Below are 22236 nucleotides of genomic sequence, written 5' to 3'. Positions count from 1 at the left end.
TGTACATAAAATTGTGAAGCACTTACAACTATTGCACTAATCAAATCACGATGCTAAGCAATTACCCAGAGACTTCTGTATTTCCAAACATCCTGATGTTTCAGCATATTGTTCCACTTCACTGGATTTGTTTAGTAGCAGGGAGCATACACACACGCAGACGCACGCTTGCCGGGTACCTGTGCCCCGCATACCCGTACAGGTAACATCTCTGCTATTTATGCCAACCTGCCCCGGGACTGTTCCAGGCACTTAGACCAACTGCAGTAGAAGAGCTCACATCTGTATCATTACCCTCTCCAAAACGCAGCGGTGGCATCCCAGCTGGCCCAGGCTGGCTGGGAGCTGGGGGTGCGCTACCTGCACGCAGAGGGCTGAGCTCCAGTGCTCAGACACCTGCTCTGCCTCTCCTTAACTTCTGCTCTAGACGCAGTGACAGTGTCTCCTAGTGGCTGCATTCTTAAAGGAGCTGATCCAAACCCAAACTTCACACCTGGAACTCCCACGCTTTGAATGCACACAAAATACAAACACGTCGCTGGGTTTTTAGAGTATTAAAAGAGCATCACTCCAGGAGGTAAAAACCAAGTAATTTGAACACTCCAGGTTTAATATCTGAGTTACAAAGTCACATGCTGATTTAAGATTTAAAACCTCTCTCTAGATACACAAGTGTAATTTAAAAAACTGTAGCAAATCATTGCATTATTTCCCTTTTGAAACAGTAACACTGCAGACAGCAATGAGAGCCACAACGAACCCAGCTGAGGCAAGGCGTTCAGGACTTTGCTCAAAGGTCTGGAGACAAGCATGGGAACCAACTGGGTCAGAGGCAATCTCACTTAACCTTTAGGTCCCCTCAGACCCTGTAAAAGCAAAGGAAAGGCTTAAATGCTCTACCATCTTAAAGCAGAAAGTCAGTCTCCATAGCTTCAACCTAATGCGTACTGAGCACTATGCCAGATAGCAAAGGCTGAGCATGAACTGATGCTGCTGGATCTCTGAAACATGCTAAGGACTCACGAAAGGCGATCCTGGCACAGACCAAAAGGCCACATCTGCGAGCATCCTCTCTGCAGTCACAGCCAGCAGAGGAGGTTTAGATGGAGAGCACGAAAACAAGCAACCCTGAGCAGTACATCAATAACTGCTTCCAGCTCCTCCTCCCCAAACTCACTATTTTGAGTTTCCAGCACCAGCTACGCACCAAAAATCCACCTTGGTAATGAAATCGGTATCAGGGGATTTTGTGAAAAGAAGACTTGACAGTCAAGATACCAGCCAGTGTATTCTTCGGCCTGCGGAAGCCCCAGTAGCTGAAACTGTAGCACAGCGGACACAGAGGCCACCTGGGTCTGATTCTGCCATTTTGGGGCACATTTCCTTTTTTTTAATTTTAAACTGATTGAAGTTTTCTGTTTTCCACATTTTCCTTTCTTGGAACAGAAAGTTTTGGGCAGCAAATTTCCATACATGGATAACTTTACCCAACTTAAACATTGGAAGAAAAAAAGAGGAAAAAAAAAAAAAAGACTGGAAAGATGCAGACAAGGGAAGCTTTCCTAGCAAATCCTGGCTCTAAGACTATTTTTTAACAACATAATAGAGATTTGTCTTCCTCTGTGTATACATGGGGACCTTATTTTTTGCCAAATACCTTATCATACTCCTGACATCCCCAGTTTGGAGTTTTTATGTAAACTTGCCTGTTAGAGGAGAAATTGCACACTGTGAAAGTGACCATGACTGGTCATTTTCACATATCAGGACAAAATAATGACTTTGTATACTACAAACCTCAACGAACATGTCTATTTGAACATCACAAGAGCCACCAGACATTAAACTGGAGTGCAGGCAGTCCGTCCCCACCACCAGCAGGTGCTTCTCCATGTACCTGCATGTGCCTGAGACACTGCTCTGCTGGCAGCAACGGGCACTTTCTGCTACCTGTCTTTCTTCCACTGTGCTGGTGCCAACGGAAAGCCTTTCTTGAACAAAGTCTGCCTGGTCCAGAATTCGTTTTCCCTGTTGATCCTTACAGTGCTCGAGTTTGCTGACCTTTACGCCAGCATGTAAAGCTGATCTCTCTCCTCAGCTTCTTACCTGAGGGGAGGGAAAGACAGCAGTTCAGTTTTGGAAGAGGTTCTCAGTGGCGAAAAGGGACTGACAACTGAAACGCTTTCCACTCAGCTTGTTTTCCACACCTACCTCAGCATCAGTTGAAACACACCAAATAAGCAGTTTCAGCTTGTCTTTATCTATGTGAGTTTCCTAAAAAGTTTGAAAACAAAGCCTAAACTTTCTGCCTCTCTTCTCACCCTGACAATTTAGCTCCATCCAATAAGGAAAGCAAAACCAAACCTCTATCGAAGCCCTTCTACTTGTGGCATTCATCCTTTTTAGCCCACCTGTTCAGGTAGGTTCTCTGAAAAGCGCCTCTCTTTCTGCACACATTTAAACCCCCTGAGGTTGACAAATCCCTGTGCTGCAGCCACCTCTCATCACATCTCTTCCTATTAAAGCCTTGCACAGCAAATCCCCCCTTGCCCCAGCAGTGTGAAACAAGCGGACACCTCTACACCTCCCTGTTCAGGAAGGGGGATGCTTTATGTGCAAGCAATATTTCTAAACACTTGTAGCAGTAATCTCAAGTCAGCACTAACTGAGAGTTATGAGCCTCACGGTGAAAAGCAAAATGCTCCGTTACAGTAGCAAGTAATGGACATCATCCTGGCTAACTGTTGTGGTCCCTGATCCAGCCCTTCTGTACCTGGATCACCTCAGTATGGAAGGAAAGGAAGCCCTCTGTGCCTGAGCAGTGCTCTATTAATTTATTTATTTTTTTATGGTTGGACCAGATGATCTTGGAGGTCTTTTTCAACCATAATGACTCTAAGTAAGCAGAGCACTCCAAGAAGAGCAAAAGTCGGGGTAGTCCGAGGAAACAGAAGCGACAGAGGACATGGAGCTGCAACCATATGGACACAGGTGGTTTCCTCCATCTCCAAGCCTCTTCCCTGTGGCTCCAAGCATTTGTTGACAGTATCTATCTGGGTGATTTCATTGTTAAAGGGAATGCTACAGGGCAGATTAAACTGCTGAGCAGCTACCAGTAGAGGAATGTACAAATTTGGAGTAGAAATTCCTAGCGAAGGCAAGACAAACGGTGAGTTAGTGACTCTATGAGGTAGAAGAGCCCCATGGACCTGCCCTCTGTCAGCCCTGGGGGACTGTCCCGTTCCTAAAGCAACCGAAGCTAACACTTCCTAGCCTTCCCCTCAGCCCAAGCCAACTGTCCTCGGGCCGCTCTGTGGAGAGCGGGTTCCTTTTGCCACCTCAGTGATGGGACACCTGTGTGCACACCCCCCCCGGCCATGTGCTAGGTTATTTAAAGCAGCTCAGCAAGTCTCCCAGCCCGAGAGGCACAGCAGCAGTATCAACAGAGCTTCCTTTTGCACTCTGTCCTCAGAGAGTCCCATCCAGAGCAGATCACGCTGATACAACCTGACAACAGCCAGGGATAAAGGGGAGGCTCACACCACACGCAGCCTAATGCCAGCTACTATTAGAAGAGGGCAAGCAGAGATCAAAGAAACCTTTTCTTTTCTTGCACGCTGCCAGCCAGTCTGCAAAGCAGCAAGCCCCCGGCCCCACGGGAGCAGCAGGCAGCTGATCCTCACCATCCCTCCAGGGGCAGGGGACAGGTCTCTGTCGGGGGGACGGGGCAGGGGACAGGTCTCCTTCAGGGGGACGTGGCCGTGGCGGGACTCGGACTGGGCTGGCTTGCCTCAAAGCCTCTTGTGTAACCCTTCGCCCTTCCCGGCACTTCCCTCGCTAGCGCTGCGTTTGGCACAAACCTGCAAAATTGCAAAACTCCTCGAGAAGTTGGATTTGCTTGTTGCCTTTTTAAGAGGCGGGGGGGGGGCAGCTCCCCATTTCTTTTTGAAGTATAGGTTATTGTTATTGTTAGTATTATTTTTAGGAGGCGGCTCCCCTCTCTGATTTAACCATATCACTCTCCCCGCAGGCAGCTTCCCGGCAGGTGCTTCGAGCCTGACGTGCCCTCCAGGGGTTAAATAAAGAACCGACGGGAGGGAAAACAAAACCTTTCCGGTGGCTCATATCCGAAACCCTTTTCTCTTTTCCCCTCTCTCTCTCGGTTCTCCCGCTCCTCGCTCCCCCGCTGCCCGCCGAGGGGCCGGGCGGGGCAGGCCGAGGCACGAAGCAGACCGCACGAAGCCGGTACCGGGCACGGCTCGGGACCCCCCTCGCCCCCCTGTCCCCCCCCCAGCAGACCCGGGGTCCCCCTCACCCGTCCGCCGACGCCATGGTCCCGGCAGCCCCCGGCTCCTCAGGGCCCCCGCGGGACGGCTCCGGGCAGCGGGGCGCGGGGCGCTGCGCTCCCTCCGGGCGGCCCTCGGCAGCGTCCGGGACGGGGCGAGCGGCTCCTTGTAATCCTCGGGGATCCGCCGGGCGGGAGCTGCCAGGCGGGGATCCGCCAGGCGGGGATCCCCCGCCCCGCCGCCGCCCGCCGAGGGGGCTCCGCGCCCCGGCTCCGCGCCCCGGGGCCGCCCAGCAGAGGCCGGCGGGGCGAGGGGCTGCGGGCACCTGGCGGGGGCCGGGCGGGGTCCTCCGGCCGCGGTGGGTGTGAGCGGGTGTGCGTGAGTGTGGGAGAGCCGGGGTGACTTCACAGCGGCATGGTGCTGGCTGAGGCTGGATTGGAAGGCTTTAGCCTCCGCGCCGTGGATTTGCAGTCTATCCCTCTCTATTTTAGGCTCGGGCTGACATCACCGCCGCCGTGCCTCCCGCAAATCCCCCCAACCTCTCCTTTAAAGCAGGAGAGGAAGGCAAGGGGGAGGGGGCAGCGAGCCCCCCGCAGGGGGAGGACCGGCCGCTGCCGCCGCCCGCTACCTGCCCCGCACCGCTCCGCTCCGCACCGCGGGGGGGACGGGAAGGAGCCGCCCCCCGCCCCGCGGCCCCGCGCCCCGCACGCCCCGGCCCGCTCCCCGCTCCCCGCGGCCCAGCCGCCCGCCCGAGCCCAGCGCCCAGAGCCCCGGGGCCCGGCCTCGGCCCGGCGGCGGCGCGGTGCTGCCCCCTGACGGGCAGGCGGCGGCGGCGCGGCCCCACCTGCACGGCCCCGGCCCCGCCGGGCCCCGCCGGGCCCCGGCCCGCAGCCCCCCGCCGTACCTGAGGGTGAGGGGCCCCGCGGGGAGCCCCGGTCCGGTGAGGGGAGGGCGGCCGGGCTGCGGCCCCCCGGGCTGCTGGGTGCCCGTCCTTCCCCAGGGGGCGGTCAGGGTCCTCCACCTGGGCCGTGAGGGGAGATGCTCCGGGTTGGTCCGCGTCTTGAAGACAGGTCCTGGCGCTCCCAAGGAGCAGCGATTCCAGCTGGTGGGCTGGGTTTTGCGATCGTTCACCCCTCGTTTTCCCTCGCTGTCAGAGTTAGATGTTAACCCCTGCTCTGCTCGGGCTGTGAGGGCGGGCAGGCCCTGGGTGGGCAGGCTGAGCCAGGAGGATGTTCGTAACCCCCGGGTACAGTACAGGTGCCTGGGTGTACTGCTGTGACCGCCCACCCCATGTGTGAATGTATATGTCACATAAAGCAGGAATAAAGCATGGTGGCTGTATTTGGAAATTAGCCAGAACTGGATCTAGGATTCAGCTCAATGGCAGTCCAGAAGCAGACCCCGATGCTGCAGCTAATTCCTCCTTCTATAAAGGACCGAGCTAAAATCTTAATCCTGGTGTCCAGTGAAGCCTGACCGTGTCCTTGCTTCTCTCTAAATAGCATCTCAATCCTGTGAAAGGAAGGGGGCTGAATTCTGCGGTGCATGCACAGCTGTAGCAACCTCCTCCCACGATGAGCCTTAACACACAGTGATTTTCATCCCATCAGTTCCTTCAACTCAAGTTTCTCTCCAAGAATACACTTTTGTGTGATACACAGCCAGGGAACAGCTATATTGTTGCTGCCCAAGCCCAGCAGATTTCAGCTTTACATTGCCAGATCTGCAGAGACTGAAACTACATGAGGATGGGATTCATCACTGAGGAGGAGCTGGAGGATCAGTAAATACTCAGTATGGGTGAGCTGCGGTAAAAGGAGAGGAGTGAGGACTAAGGTTGGAATTAACTCAGACTTTGCAGTTCGGTGTGAACCACCTGGCTCTCTTTTGGACAAACCCTACAGGGAAAAACCCCTATGGCCTACCTTCTCAGTTGCAGCAGTGGAGAACAACACGATATAGAGCAGGGCAACTACAGTACCACAGTGGAGAAAAGAACCAGCTCACGACCCTTTATGATTTCTGTTTTAGGAGAGAATTTCTCTTACCGTTAGGGTGTAGAGACTTTCATTTAACTTAATCACAGAAGAGCTCGCACTGGGCAAGCCATGCTCTAATAAATAATTATATTTCTTTCTCATTCCTTCATTTCATTCATTGTTGATAGTGTTAGGAAGAAACACGTGTTGACCTGCAAGTTTACTCTCCTCCAAAACTGTCACCTAATATCTTCTAAACCTTTCTGTAGGAGGACGAGTACCATACATTCACTGAAACATGCTCCTCCCAGCAGAGGAACACATCTCATTTTTCACATTTAATTCAGAATTTTTGTTGTCATGCAGTTTGTCAGCCAAGCATAATCTCCTGGCAGAAGGAGATAGACAAGCAACATAAAGAAAAGTAATTCACTTTGGTTGTAGCCCTTAAACTTTCTGATTCAAGTAACAAATAAATGGATCCTATCACCAGTAAAAATAAGAGAATTTCAAAAGCATTAAGTACTTTTGACCAGGAAAGCAAAAAGAAATTACACGGAATGGTCCCCAATACTAGTTGCCCTTTTAGCAGTAATTTTGAGATTCAAAAGTAGGTGGAAAAACTTCTGAGCACTAAGAAACACTAAATGAGATTTCACGGCATCAGAGAAATGAGAGTTGAAAACAGACTTGATAGCTTATAACAGCCATAGCCATGCAATAGGCGAGGCAGAACATGACTTCAGGATGCAAGTCCTTCCTGGTGAGAGTAACAAATCCCTTCATCACGTCTTCACATCCAACTGTTGCTCTGACCTGGTTTGGGCTCTGTAATAATCTGGAAGTCCTACAAATTCCAGGGTGTCATAGATGATGTATCTATGGTAGGAGACATTCCTCCGTCCACGCTCCCAAACTTTTTCTAGGGGTCATCTTCAGTCTTCATCCACAGCTGAACAGAGGAAAATGATTTAGGGAGAGAGAAGTAATTAAGGACCATGAGGAGACCAAGGTCTCTCCACTGGACAACATGTCCAACGGGAGAATCTTACGCTTGGATGTCAAAAAGTCCAGTTAAGAAAAGCCAATGATAAGCATGAGAGCTGGACATTATTCTTTACCCTGGTGGGCTACAGGGGAGTTATTTTACCCCAGAAGTGTGTGAACTGACAGAACGCAGATCTTGTCCCAAGGTTTTCAGAGGTCTTTGAAATAATCCACAAGGAAAAATGCTTTGAAAAGTGTGTTTCAGGTTTTCATCTGTTCAGAATAAAAGGTGTGAGATAACCCTCCAGGTACATTTCATTGCAATGGCTCATGTACAACAATAGCAGCACTGGATGTATTAAGAAAAAAAAAAAAAAAGATTCTTGCTATTTATGCAGTAATTGAAATTAGTACTAATTTTGCCTTTCAGTGTGCCTGAAGAGTCCCAAGTGAGAGCCACACGCAAACAGACAAGGGCAGTAGGGATTCCCTAGGGTGTGACCCAGATAAAGCCACAAGGAATCTAAATAATGTCAGACATGGGTATGTAGGTTAAAAAAACAAACCATAGTTTATTTAAATGTGTAAAGTACTTGGGAGGGAAAAAGATTACATTGTACTATGGCAATAGAGACAGCACATACCGTAACAAGCTCATCCATTGTAATGAATTCAGGCTACTCTTTCCAGCCTCTTATTCCTGTCAGTCACACTGACCTTTGGAAGAGGCTCACTGTTGATTTCTCTAAGGGACTCCACACTACAGATTAATTTCAGTCAGAATTTGCTGTCCTGTTTCTGTATGTCAGACTCAGGAGCAGGGCATCGTCCTCCCACCAGGGGAGACAGGCAAAATATGACAAAACTTCCCATGCACAAGGACATTCTGCCATGAATTAAGAGTAGCCTGATGGAACATCTGATCCTAGGACAAATTACCAGGGTGTCTGCCTTAACCTTATCCCAGACGTGGCTCATCATTGGGTTGAGAAGCCTAAAGCAGCAGAGACTGTGAGAGATATTATGATAATTATAAAATGCCATTTCCAGACACAGCTTTTTATTTCAGGTTCTTCTCAATCCAGTCTTTGAAGGGAAAAGCTTTGGTGTAGCCACTGTAGAGTTCTAGGCTGCAAGTTTTATCATAACCCCAGCTCACTAATCCCATCAGGTGCCACCTTAGCTCAGGAGTTGCTTTTCCTGGTAAAGTTATGGCTGCAATCCCACCAGTTTCAGCAGGGCAGATATTCGAAAAGGCTGTGTGGTCCTGTTTGGCGCAGAACATGCTGTCAGTGATGCTGACCTGTATCCCATTATCCTCATACTGTTGCTCACACAACAGTGAGTCCACCATCCGAACAGCTCCCATGCGGATCGTATCGTTCTTGTATCCAGGTTCTTTAATGTCAGCCAGTACCTTCCAGCCAGTAACCATTATTTTTAAATCCTCTATAGGTGAAGTCAAGTCATGAGAAGATGCCAAGCAAATGGGCTGAACACGACTGCTGATTCTGGCTTTGTCCAAAAGTTTTATGATAGCTATGTCAGAGTCAAGTAATATGGGGTCATAATTGGGATGCACTATGATGGCAGAAATCTGGGGAGGAAACAGAACAGAAACAATTGTAGCGTTAACAGCAATGGAAAATGAGCAATACTATTTCCATACCAATACATTTTAGTTTATTTAGCATTCCTTACCTCTCCCCTCTGCTCCCAAAGTGTTCTTTCACCTTAGAGCTCGCTCAGATGAGAAATAAGCAAAGAGATCAAGCATCTTCTGTTAAGAACTCTTTTTTGGGGGGGTGGTTTTCAGGCTAGTTTTAATTGTACAAAACTCCTTCTAATGAAATACAGTCAAGGACATTTCCAAAAAAATATGGAGTTAATGTGCAGTTCAAGTTTTTCCACTGTTTACTGAAAAGAATTCACCTACGGTGTCATCTTCAGTCTGTATGATTTGAATTTGAGGGGCTTTTGAATTTAAATATTATATTCTTACTGAAATTCAACCATCTTCCCCCAAAAAAACAATGTTAGAAATACATAACATAACACTGGGGCTAAGCATTTACTGCCAGCTAGCTTGATGAAACACTACAAGAAGAAAGAGGATTCCTACAGGGAAATATCATCAAAAAATAATATATCTAGGAAGGTCTGAGAAAGTTGGAATTAGAGAAAGAAACCAAAAATAAAGGGGAGAGAGGAATCAAATTAACTATGAATTATTGGATAAAATCCATTAATTAATTCACATATCCCCCCACCCCAGAAAAAGAGTCACGGCCAAAGTTGCTGTATTTCTCCTCGTTTTGATTTCTACTTTCCTAGTTTTACTTGAAAAAAAACAAACTATTTTGAGCCTGAATTGCTGTTTTTGGAGCTGGAGTCAGATACAAACTTCTTTTGAGTTTAGAGCTGGACAGCCCTGGGACTGAGATGTGAAATCCGTTCACGGTGTCAAACCAGGATCTAGAGCACAAGTGTTTCCTTCATAAATTATGCTAATCACTTTTGACAGTAGCTGGCATCTCTTCTCCTTTTTTTCTGGCAATATCACTCAAGACGTCATGGCCCATGGAACCTGAGCTATTTTCATAATGATCGGTGTTAGGGGGGAAACACGCTGGTTGGACAGTGTCAAGGGAATTAACACACTACAGCATGTGCCCTCCTTGTGCCATGACAGTTCTGTTAGTTGAATCTCTAGAGATGTATTTCAAGGAACAGTGTGTAAAACGATACATTGCCCAAAGGATAATCTTTTTCTCCCCATACGAGACGGATGTGATCAGCATCTGTCAGTGCTCATCATTTTCAGCTCCCAGCAGACTTACTCACCCGCAGGTTCTGGATGGTCTTTTCATCCCTGTCATCGTCTCTGTAGAATTTCCCCAGAACCACCTTGAGCTCTGCTGACTTGAGCACGATTGTCTTGCCCAGGTCAGTGACACAGTGAGCTGCCACCACCACGGTGCGCTCATTCACCAGGGCCCCGCTGCAGATGAGGATCCAGGCGCCTTTTCGGAGACTGTTCTCCTTCACCCCATTGGCCGTCCGATAGATTGCTGCTTGCCAGGGCCACCTGGTAGAGGTCACTGTCTTCTGAAGAGTGATGTTTTCTGCCTTTCCGCAGACTGGGGAAACATGGACAAAGAATGAGGTGACACCTCTTCCCAATCAAAGAAACCAAACTACAATGGTTAGAATGAGGGACAGCTTTCTAATAAGCCTCTATCTCCAGACTGCAAAATGCAAACAGAAGATTATTTTCTATAGCTTAAAAAAAAAAAAAAAAAAAACTTTTTTTGTTATTCTCTGAATTCCTGGCTGAAGGAGGAATGTGGAATTAGCACTGGAGCAGGTGAATTTTCATCACAACTTTATCAAGCTGCGCTATAATGAGAAAAGTGCATAAAGAAATGGAGAGAACACATTTGATTCTTGCTTGCAATAAAACACCATACAGCCAGCAGCGTACTAAAACCACTCTAGGCAGTCACAGAGCAATTGTGGGGTCCGCTCCTAGAACTGGCCTTAGCATAGCTGAGTTCATGCCTATGTGAACAGACTTGTCTTGCCGCGAAACTTTGAACCAAATGCACATAAATTAATATCCACCCAAAGCAAAAGAAAAAGCCATGCCCTCTCCTAGGAATATACTACCCTGGGGTAAAATGTCTCGAATTAGGAAAAGTTCACTCACACTTTGCAATGTAAACCCTTCCTTAGCAGGGTATGTTACGGGAAGAGCCTCTTTAAAATGCAGGCTCTCCGTTCCATTGCCGAAACCTTGATGTTATTGTAAGCTGTATGCCAAAGCACAGAGATGAAAGAAAAATCATTTTTGCAATAAAAATACAGGAAAACATGAGGTGATAGTAGGAACACATTTTCAAATCATGACAGAACCTCATTCCCTTTGCTCAGTGAAAGAGTAGAAAAACTGACGGCAAATTACCATGCCGAAAGCTTGATCCCTTTATCATCACCTACATCACCTACTGATGGTAAACAGAGCCATATATCCTCTGACCTTTATTCCTCCTATCTCCCAGCTGGAAGCATAGGCAGCCTACACTGTTGGGACTCCCTAATTATCTAAGACGAATACAGAGCCTGTTCCCCCATCCACCAAGAGATGTGTGCTTTTTTTCCCTTTGAGACTCACTTGGAATACAAACGGGGGCCCTCCCACTCCATTTTCCTGTCTTCAGACAAGTCCTCCTGCTGCTACCCAGGCGGCGGTAGAAAGGAGAAATGCATTCGTACTGAAGCTGAGTGTGCAGATGCTGGTACCCTGGGGGCAGGTCTCCGAATGGCAGTGCTGGCTTCTTGGTTGGGTAGATTTCAAGCTTTTGCTTGCTGAATGCAGATGAGTAAAGCTGATGCAAAGGTGTTTCCCTGTTTCAATGCACAAAGAACACAAGGTCATGATAATAACACAATAAAAGAGATCATTTCCATAGCTTTATCACCAGCTGTCTTAAGTAACATTTAAAAATATAAGCAGGTAGTTTGCTTGTGAAAACACAAGGCAAATATCCTTCCAACATAGTTTAGCAATACTGCCATTTACATCCCAGATATTTTATTTATGTATATACATATATATATATATATTCACATATTTTTAAATTATCTATTTGTATCTCTTTTTTATTTATTTATTTTACAGTTTCTGGATTGTATTTAGTTGTCTTTGAGTGTGGAACAGGTTTCACCATTTACAAAAGGACTGAGACACTGTGTTTTTAAATCGAGAAATTACACTAGAAGTTGGTACTGCCATAATTAATTCTCACTAGAGAGGAGTTAGGCACTTCTTTACTCTAGTGAACATTTTAATAGGCAGTATTAGGAATCGATTCAGATTAAATCATGTTGATAAAGTTGCTTGATTTAGCAATTAACAGATAATTACCTCACCACAGAGATTTCATAATTGCAATAATCACTAAGCTTCCATTTGGAAATTGTACTGATTAGCTGAAACATGGCACATAATTAAAAAAATAAATGTATGCACCAGCCTGGATATGGACCATAAGCTTGACTACAGTCATACTTAAATCTTCATCACTTAGAATATATTCCTCGTTCTAATGGTTAAAAGCACATATCTACACAAAAAAACTATTTACATCGGAAAAAATCAGCAGGAAAATAATTTCCCTTGCTATTTTTGGAACTGCCTGTATCCAGAAAAACCATAAGAATGCTTTTTCACATGGTAATTCCGTTTTCGGTCAGAGAGAGACACAGACTACCTTCACCATATAGAATTTGTGAGGAGATACATGACAGCACTCAGGGAAAATAAACTTACTAAGAACAAGAGCAATAAGAAGTTTCTTGGTTTTTGGAAGAAGGATGAGAATTGCTCTGGTCATGCTCAGACTGCCTGGGTCCCATTCCCTATTCATGTGTGACCTCGCAATACTACAAAATCCACATTTGTCCTCTTTCTTTATCTGTGCTACTTCATGGGATCACGCTTCAAGGGACAAAAACAGTGCACAGACATGAGATGCAATCATGATGCTATGCAGGTGGGGGCATGTATGCACTCTCATACAGCTGGTGTTAATATCTGAAACATTTAGCATAAAAAGACCTCCGTTCAAAAGTGAAGCAAGAAACGTAACTGAGCAATAAATCTTGATGGCAATGAAAGCCTCTTGATGGCTTCTCAGGGCCACCTCAACACACATACACTGCAGACAGCTGGAGAGTGGGAGAATATTTGGGGGAAGTACATCTTGCCTTGTTCCTAAAGGCTTCTCTCGGCATCAGCTACTGGCCATTGCCAGAGACAGGACACGGCTAGAGCTGGACCTTTATTCTGACCTCAAATGGCTGTTCTTAAGACCAAAGATGAGGACATTCTTGCACTGCATCTAAAAATAAATGAATCCTCTACTGAAAGAAAACGCTGAAATGAGAAATGACTACTTGGACAAAAATTAAATTGAACATTTCAGCGTAACCAGATTCAGACTGTGTTCATTTCAAGAGATCAGCAAAAGGGCAAGTTCACACAAGGTCTAATCGTTCATTCACTTCTTCCCCTCCTATTCTCCTTCACCTTGTCCCTGTGCCCATCCCAAACCCAACTTTATATCAGCTGTGCTATAATTTGAAACCTAATGGGTAGTGAAACCTAATGGAAGCAGACTACATTGCCCTTTCACTTCTTGTGCTCTCCCCACTCATTTCTTCACGAAGTTAACACATTTTCATATTTTAAGATACATCCTCAGCTCCAGGGAACTGTTCCTCAGACTGTTCTTGTACTCTGTTACAAGCTTGCAAGCCAAATTCTGGCACTGTCCAGTAGTTTGCACACCTCTAACCATGCATTTCTTCCTGGCAGCCTCCTGCAGCTTGCAAACCTGTGCTTAACCAGACCTCCCCTCCCAGCAGCTCTCATTGCTCGGTTATCAGTGGAGTACACATGAAGCATTTCCTAGGAAAGGCTGCTCATTCAGGGCATGGTCATGGGATGGAAAGGAGAGGAAAAGCAATCACATTTTTCTTAAAACTGTACTTGAGGTATTGCATTCTCACCTTGACTGAACCTGCATTGGAAGCACTTTCTGTCTCACCAGGTCAGAGATCTTTGGCTCTCTGCAGGCTAGAAAAAATATAACGTTGCACAGTACTTTTCCACATTCACAGCTAAAATGTTATGATTCATACCCATTTCCACCCTTTCCTCTCACTAGCAATAGGGGGCTGGATTAAGAAAAGAGGCAGTAAATTATGTGCATTGTAATAAAGGTAGGCCCTAAAAGGTAAAGCTTTAGGAAAATACTTCCCCACAGATCTCCGTATCTATCCATTTACAACCATGGAAGCAACTCAGCATCATCTGCACTGGACACTTTCAGCTGTGGAAGAAGATTTGTCTGTTAGTGTGTCTGAATGTCAGATTTACATGACCACAGCTGGCAGTTATGAATAACTTTAGCAATAATAGAACTATATAAAAAACATTTAATTTCCACCTATGTAGCCACACATATCTAACGCCAGTGAGTCAGCACACTGAGAAAGGCTGCAGGATATTACAGACTTCTGAGAGCCTGTTTGCTTGGGCACCCTTTGGGAGGAGCTGGGGGCTCTGAATGAAATGAACACCACAGAGTTACCTGAATATGCACAAAATAACAGAAGGACAATTGAGGATTTCTAATTTTGCATATTCTGTTTATTTACTTTAAGAGCAGGATAAAATATTCAGCTTTATCACTTCAAATAACTCTGCAAGGATCTCCTTCCTGCTGTGCACAGTGGAAGAAAAGGAATCTTGCAGGATGTATTTCATCTGTATGCCTGAGCACTCATGTTCAGTGGGATTTAACAATATCTAGCTCTTTGTGATTACTGTATATGTTAACCTTTATGTCATTGTCAAAGTTAACTTCAATAAAGAAGCCTTCCACAAATGGAGATGATTATATGCTTCAGGGAGAGAGTATTTCCATCTAAAATAACAGAATAAAGCAAATTCCTCAGGGGACAGATATATTTCCTTATATTATCATTACTTCAGTTAACAAAAAAAAAATCCATTAGAATATGTTTCAAAAAATTGCTTTGGGAAAATGAATTTGGCAGTTCCCCAGCCCAAATTCCTTCATCCATTCAGGGCTCTAGTCATGCTTACAGTAGCCCCAGGTCAACAGCATAACTCCCTTTCTAGCAAAGTATTTAAAGATGTGTTTCAGTGTTTTGATGAACACAGATAGTTTAAGCATGTCCTCAAGTGGTTTTCTGAACTGAATGTCCAAGGCTGCAAACTGCAGGCTTGACCTTATAAACCTTTACATTCAGGACTGGTCCCACCAACTGAGCAGCGGTGTGAGAGGAGAGCTGGGTCCTGTCACAACAACTCTGATGACACAGTTATTTCCTTCTATTTCAGTTCCCTGCTGATCTTCTTTGTTTTTAATCTTACACAGATTTCATCCTAGAAAGAGGGTAATAAGGGTTATGGGGAGCATTACTCACCATCTTTAAAGATGAAAGCCTCTGCTGGAATCACTGGCAGCTTCTCTGGCTGAGTTTAGCAGCCAGTAAGAGCTGGCAAACTACCAATCTGAGTATCAGGTGTCAGTCAGAGTTTATTCTTAGGAAAAATGTTTCTTTGGCCAATGCAAAATATAAAATGCAAACTCCAGTAAAAACATAGCAGCTTGTATGAGTTGTTGTAAAAAAAAAATTAAAAAAAAAAAAGTAAACTACCTTTTATGCAGATTGGCTGCTTCCCTGACCATTCTCCACTGTCTTGGCAGGTCCTCTTTTCATTCCCACTAAGAACATATGAGTTGTTACAAAAGAAAGCAATGACTGTGCCAATTTTTGCATAGCGTCCATTCAAGAGCTCAGCATCTTCCATTACTCTTCTGTAGCCATTGAGTGGGCCACCGGGATCTGAGCAGTTTTTTTCATCTAGAACTAATGATAGGGGAAAAACAGTAACCATTTTATCAAGTTCACAGCATTATTTTCACCCATCAGACTGCTTGACATTTCATTCAGATTTTACAATGTATTCTGCACTTCATAAGGATGTCCCATGACCCATTTGGGATCCCAGTCTTAGAAGAGATCATATATTAAAGAAGCAATGATAATACAGATGTCTATTTATAATACATGTTTTGTCTTTGTTGAAAGTGTAAGACTCTCAAATCATTAAAAAGTCCTTAAAACTTGGCTGACAACCCTGAAAAAGAACCTTGACTTTACATGATGTTAATGTCCCATTAACATTAACGGGGCTACTTCAGGAGCATAAAAGGATGCACTTAAACTATTTGCAGAAAACAGGCCCTTGGCATCCTTTTCCCTTTATATACTTCCAATACTTTACTGGACTTGAATAATAAACTAGACTACTTAATTTTGCTTTTATGTTTGGTTGCAGTTTGGTCTTTTAGCACTGACAGAGAGATCCCAATAATCCAGGGAAATACAGTAATTTAACTAAAACATATATATATATTATGACACTAAAAGTTTAATGTGGAAATTCATAGGCACACTGCCTATAAAACCTCTTTTACTTTCTCCTTCCCAATATTTTCCTCTTCTTTTTATTTGCTGTTGTTCTTTTTTTCTTTCAATAAGCTTAAATTTTTGGCTTATATTTGACAATATTTGTCAATATTCCCTATCTGATGCTAATGAATGCTATTCCCTGTAATCTTGACCCCTCTGCTCTTTATAATTAGCAGCTGGAAAAGGTTGGTTTTTTGTTTTTCTTTTTTTCTTTTTTTTTTCTTTTTTTAGGATTTCATCTCAGTTTTCTTGTCAGGCTGATGGTAATATGCAATTCTATTTAACTCCTCTGTTGTCTCATTGCATGACATCCGGTGAAGATCTCATTTAGACAGTGTTGGTGCTGCTCTGTGCAGAGCGTCCTGAGAAGACCGTGATCTTTCAATTGACCAGAAATGACCCCTTCACGGCATTGCTTCAGACTCTGCTGAGCCTCACTTCACAAAAGCACCAACACAGACCAAAATGCTTAAAATCCCTGTGAAAGGAGCACAGTAAAAGTGCATAGGTATGGGCCTGACCTGTTCCCGCATCCTCATGTCACCAGACGGAGCCCAGCCCAACAAAGATGTAAGCACATAGCTAACCATGGCAGTACAAGGTTCAATAAGGGCATGTGCTCTTAACACGGAGCGCATAATTCAAGTGAAGTGTGTATTTCAGTGCTTTATTTAACAACACTGGATTTTGGTATATGCTGAATGTTTTAAATGTACTTGAATACTTTTCCACATGAGTCATATTGAACAAACAAGAACGAGAGTTGAACTTCCTCTCAACCAGGAGAAAGGGAGAAGCCAAGCCCTGCCTCCTTTTCTTTTGTCTCTGTCTTTCTCCCCTGTATCTCACAGACTCTCTCACCTGTGAACCACAGATGACTTTTAACCTGATACTAACTAAAGACTGCAGGGAATCCCCCACAGTATAATGCTTCATTTGCAAGTTGCTTTCTGTGCTGATATCTAGCCTAGAGGCATCATCTGATGAGCAGAGTGCATTTGTTTCCAAATGTACCAAAGCTTGACCAAATAAGTCAACAAAGACCTTCTCTTATTTCATCCTGTGCCTATCAGTAACTTGAATCATGATTCTTTTCTTCTGTAAGTTCTGGGTTATGATTTTTCTGACAGATTAAAAACAAAGAGAAAACATCTGGGAAGGAGAGACCCAAATTTCAGCGCTGACGCTACAGTAACGATCAAGTCTAGAGACAGATGTTTCAACAGATCTTTACCCAGGGACGTCATGCAGCAGGAAACTATCCCATTTATTGCAATTGGAGGTGTTCTGTCTAGACAGAAGAATGCCTTTGCTTGCTTTTTCAGATGAACTTATATACAGCTGTTTCACGACACTTCCCCTGAAATTTGCACTGCTTGTCACAACACAGTTGTGAAAGCACTTTTCAAATTGATACAAATTATTCTGGAATATGGAAATAAAACTGTGCAATATGGAATAACTAAAGAAAAATTAGAAGTCTCTTTGGATGGGAAGAAGGGGCTTGAAATTTCACAGCTGAATCAAAGTGAATGGTAGATCTACCATAGGCATGCAAACTTGCACAGCAAGAATGAATAGAAGTTTCTGTTTTAACAGTTTTTCTCTAGGATGGGAATGCTGTTGATGTAAGAGTCTAGTCTTCATGTGGTAAGCCTCAATCACCTCCACGGAGTGCACCAGGCTCCTGCAGAGAAAGTATCAGAGGTACACAGCAATGGAAGTAGCTATCCACTGATGCACAAAGACCCTCATTTGGAGTTAGTCCTAGAAATTGCCAGTCTATGTGTAAGAAGGATGTATGCCTACAGTCTTTGAGATTATTTTTCAGTCATCCGATGTTTCAGTCAGACCTTTATATAAGTAAGTCTTGCAGGCTTGGGCTCCAGCTGAATAAAATAAGAATCCCTACTGCTATTTAAGGCAGGAAGACATAAGAACATCATGTTAAGCCATGGATCTACCAAATTTCAAGTGAGATTTGGATATTCTGGTTTCATGTGAATACAATGTTTGAAACATTCGATAAGAACCAAAACTTAAAGTGACCTTACCACATTCGGGATGATGTGTTGACCAAATCCCATCAAGCTGACAGTAGGCAACACGGCTGCCTTTTAAGCTGTAACCTGCGTTGCACTTGAAGTAAACCTGGGCCCCGTATTTAAAGTCATCTCCTTCCACAATACCATGAGCGGGAGCACCTGGAGTCCTACACATCACCACTGACAGTTCAGATATTTCAAAAAAATCCACTTTATTACAAAAACAGGACTGTGTTAAGATGATTCTTTATTTAGAACACTGAAAAACCAATTAAAATGGGCACAGAAGTCAAAATTGCAAGACAACTGCTGATTTTAGAAAGTTGTTTAGACCTCATTTCCACACACTTACATATACGTCACTTTTCAAAACATGCCTAGATCCATTCAGTTCAATGGGATAACTCAAAATGATCATATGCATAAGTATTTGTACCATTATGACTTTCATCTGCTCAAAATACTGGTACTTGAAGCACCTTCCACCTAAACGGGTTTTGAACTGTTTTTGGTCAACAGAAAATTTAGATCCTTAAGAGCCTTAAATTTTAAACTCTTTCAAATTCTTCTTTCAACATTTATATACTTTTTCAGACAACGTCACTGAAATATTAAAGCATTGTTATTTGTATAGATCAAACATTATCATAATGACATTAAAAAGGAACCTTGATATTTACCAAACTGTGATATTTACTCTTTCCACAGGGTTTGTTCTATTGGGAAAATACTGACAGACAATGGTGTATTTAACTACTGCAAGTAGTAAATATTAGATTAAACATCCTAAGCAAGATTTCTCTGAGAATATCAAACCAGCCATACTAAATCAGACTGAAGGTCCATCCAGCACAGAATTCTGTCTTCAATGGTAGCAAAAGGTAGATTTGATAAAAAGAATGTAAAAACAGAGCAAGCATATAGAATGCTTTCCTGGCATAATCTGGCAGCATTCAGCAATCTGAGGCTCAAGAACTACCCAAGCTACGATGGTATCTTTGGTAAAATATACCCTGGTGAATTCTTTTATATTAGTTTGTCTAAGTATTTTCTAAACTCAGCTACATACTTTATATCCACAATATATTGTGGCAATGAGTTCTACAGAGTAAGCGTTGTGTCAAAAATACGCTGCCTTCATAGGTTTGGTTTTTAGCCTGCCACATGATAACTTCATTTGATGCTTCCTTTGCTATCAGAGACAAAGAATGCCCACATCCTATTCACCTTCTGCAAGTCACTTTTCAAGACCAACTTTCTGTATCAATGCAGAAATTAAAACAGTGTAGGAAATACAGATTTTGGTGTCTGCACAACCCAGCAGCTGCGGTACTCCATTGAAGATAGATAGATGAATGCTATAGAGATCACCCTTGCTTTATGTTTTTAGAATTTGATTTCCCTTTCTGTTTTGCCTTGTAGCTACTGGATCTGGACACACAAAGAATGTTGCTTACAGCCAAATTTTGATCCTTACACTTGCAGAGGAAAGACCTTTGTAAGGCCTCAGGCCTGTAATCCTTCCTCAGAACACGCATGACTCCATCTATTTATATGGAGCATGGACGATCCAATTATTCACATAAGGAAGAGATTCTTGAGTAAGTAGCAGTCCTAAAGCAGTAGCACTCACAAGAACAAGGCTCAATAGAAATTCCCCTCATTTTATGGATTACTACAAATGTCAAACAATGATTTGGCAGAATCATTTGTGCACTAGTAAGCCCAAGTCCTGGAAAGAAAAACTGTCTAATACGTCGGCTTTAGAGATGGGCCCAGACTCACTACTCCAAGTCAAAACACATCCACTTAGGGAAGGTCAACATTTCCTCTTGGCTGCAAGCATTCTGCATCAGCGTCATCTTTTGCAAAAGAATAATGATGAAAATTCAACAAAATTCATTCCTAGCCCATAAGGTTTTTCATGTGAAATATACCCATGCGTATATATGTGTATACACAAGCACATACAGAAATGAACGGAAAATAATGGAAGCATAGATTTTCTAAGTGAATGCTTGTCATCCCAGTTATGATCTTTGTATTCCCACTAACTCCCTTCATATCTAAATATAAATTTATTGCATCATATTTGTATTTCTCTCTTTTGATGTAAAGTCACACTCAGCTTGTCAAATGGAAAGAGTTGATTAGAAACATCTGTACACTACTTAGAGTCCTCCTTTTTATCATAAATACACGTTTTCTGTTTTCTTGTGGTCCAGTTCAGCTCTGCAGAAAAAATCGTTTGGTGCTTTTATGTTCTAGGTCCCTCCTGGAAAAAACTTATCCAAGCTACACTTACTTTTTACGCACAAACTATGAGTGTTTGTTCTTGTTCAGTCTCCTGAGTGACTAAGATATTCAGTTGCTAGCTCTTGCGATTTGCTTTGGTTGCCAGTCTTTCTTTAGATTCTCTATGCCAGTGTGACCCAGCTGGAACAACTCTGGTTTTACTTATGAGGTAAATTCAGGATTTTGTGCACAGATTGATTTAGTAATGAAACTACGGCCTAGAATAGAGGATATGGAGGCAGAAGGTCATGAGATCTAATCATAGCTATGAATCTGTGGCCATGGGTAAGTTGCTTAATTTGCTGTATCAATCAAATGAAAGCACCCTTTTCCTCACAGGGATGTTATAAGCATTAGCTCATATCCACTTGTGTCACAGAGTCGTGGAATTTCTCTGATTGCAAAACAGCTAAGTATTATTAAAAGGCATGTCCCTGTTGTTGCCCGTGCCTCTGTCTGCTGGTTGTCTCTTCTCTTGTTCTCATCATCCTCCCTCATGGTCTGTCCTAGTCTTTAACTGTGCCACTGGAGGCACAGCCACTCCTTTTATCTTTTCTTTGGATCATTTTGTAAGTTCATTCTTACTCTCTTCAAATTAAACATGGTTTTGAATCCTGAGATGTTCCCTGAATCTCAGTACCACAGCTGAGCTCTGTTTTCAGCTTATATTATCTAGTCTGAAAGTCACATACAGTTACTCTAGTACTTGCCTCTGCTGCTTTGATTTTGAGCTCTATAGCTTTTCTCCCTGTACAGTCTGACTTGCCTTTTATCCCTTTCACCTAATCAATTTCAGGTAGCTCTTTTGCACCCTGTCCTTTTACTTGTGAATACTTCAGGCAATTAAGTTTTGAACACTTATTGTGAAGGGAATCCTAGCCTCTCGTGTGCTTCATCCAATTCACTCTTTCCTTTTTGTAGATGGCTTCCCATCAAGGGTATGAATTTGATGGGTTTTTACATCTTTCAGAATGTGCAGTATATTCTGCTGAATCTTAGGACAGCCTCCTTTGTTTGAGATATTGTACTGAAATCTTTACATTCTCTCCTGGTGTAAGACTATACCCAACTCTCAAACAGACATTTTTCAAAAGTCAAAAAGAAAGAAAAAAGGAACATTTAGTAAACATCATTCATACCTAGCTCTACCCTCTGGTTATACACAGTAGCCGAAAGATCCAACCATCTGAGCTGACCCAATTCTCTTCAGTTTCTAAGCTCTGTAAGGTATTTGTTATAGTGTCAGATTCTCTTGCCCAGGCAAGTTGGGCCTGATCCTGCCATCTACCAAGTATTTTTCAATATCAGTCCTTCTTGTCTGCTTGGTCCAACTTCAACAGCCACGAGGGCTGGATCTCCTCACGTCTGCCATCTCTCCCCCAGCTCTCGCCCAACCACAGCCATCTCCATCCCACCTCGTACCCACCCCCAATTATACCTGTACCTGGTCCAGCATGACCGCTATGCCAGAGACAAGGCTGTGAGCTGTCTGGACAGCATCTCCTCAGGAAGCAGGGGGTGGGCTGGCCAGCAGCACTGCACAGGTCTGAACCATTTCTAGGTCACTGGTTG

General features: G+C 44.0%; 2 protein-coding genes across 6 annotated transcripts in view; both read right to left on the bottom strand.

Annotated features, from left to right (window-relative positions):
* SLC1A2 (solute carrier family 1 member 2) overlaps window positions 1-5213 on the bottom strand; it is a 94348-nt gene extending 89135 nt beyond the window's left edge. Inside the window, exon 1 of one of the 4 annotated variants that reach the window (XM_050711214.1) lies at window positions 5191-5213. Coding sequence is in view for 3 of the 4 variants with exons in the window: in XM_035552298.2 (XP_035408191.1) it covers window positions 4316-4332 (17 nt within the window). In the remaining variant the exon portion in view is untranslated. Of the gene's footprint in view, window positions 1-4315; window positions 4521-5190 lie in introns of those variants that run through there. The other 3 variants (XM_035552298.2, XM_050711215.1, XM_035552299.2) reach the window with 3 other exon arrangements.
* A 2585-nt stretch (window positions 5214-7798) lies between these two features.
* The window catches only part of PAMR1 (peptidase domain containing associated with muscle regeneration 1), a 56240-nt gene continuing 41802 nt past the window's right edge, over window positions 7799-22236 (bottom strand). The window contains exons 7-12 of one of the 2 annotated variants that reach the window (XM_035552304.2): window positions 18379-18549; window positions 15506-15718; window positions 13826-13892; window positions 11427-11659; window positions 10097-10392; window positions 7803-8849 (exon numbers count right to left, since the gene is read on the bottom strand). In XM_035552304.2, coding sequence (XP_035408197.1) covers window positions 8313-8849; window positions 10097-10392; window positions 11427-11659; window positions 13826-13892; window positions 15506-15718; window positions 18379-18549 — 1517 coding nt within the window. In that variant the 3' untranslated portion in view covers window positions 7803-8312. Of the gene's footprint in view, window positions 8850-10096; window positions 10393-11426; window positions 11660-13825; window positions 13893-15505; window positions 15719-18378; window positions 18550-22236 lie in introns of both variants that reach the window. The other variant, XM_035552305.2, reaches the window with a different exon arrangement.

Source organism: Cygnus atratus, chromosome 5 (assembly GCF_013377495.2).
Source record: "Cygnus atratus isolate AKBS03 ecotype Queensland, Australia chromosome 5, CAtr_DNAZoo_HiC_assembly, whole genome shotgun sequence".
NCBI classification, from domain to species: Eukaryota; Metazoa; Chordata; class Aves; order Anseriformes; family Anatidae; genus Cygnus; species Cygnus atratus.
Note: the sequence above shows the minus strand (reverse complement) of the source record. Positions and strands in the feature narration are given on the sequence as shown.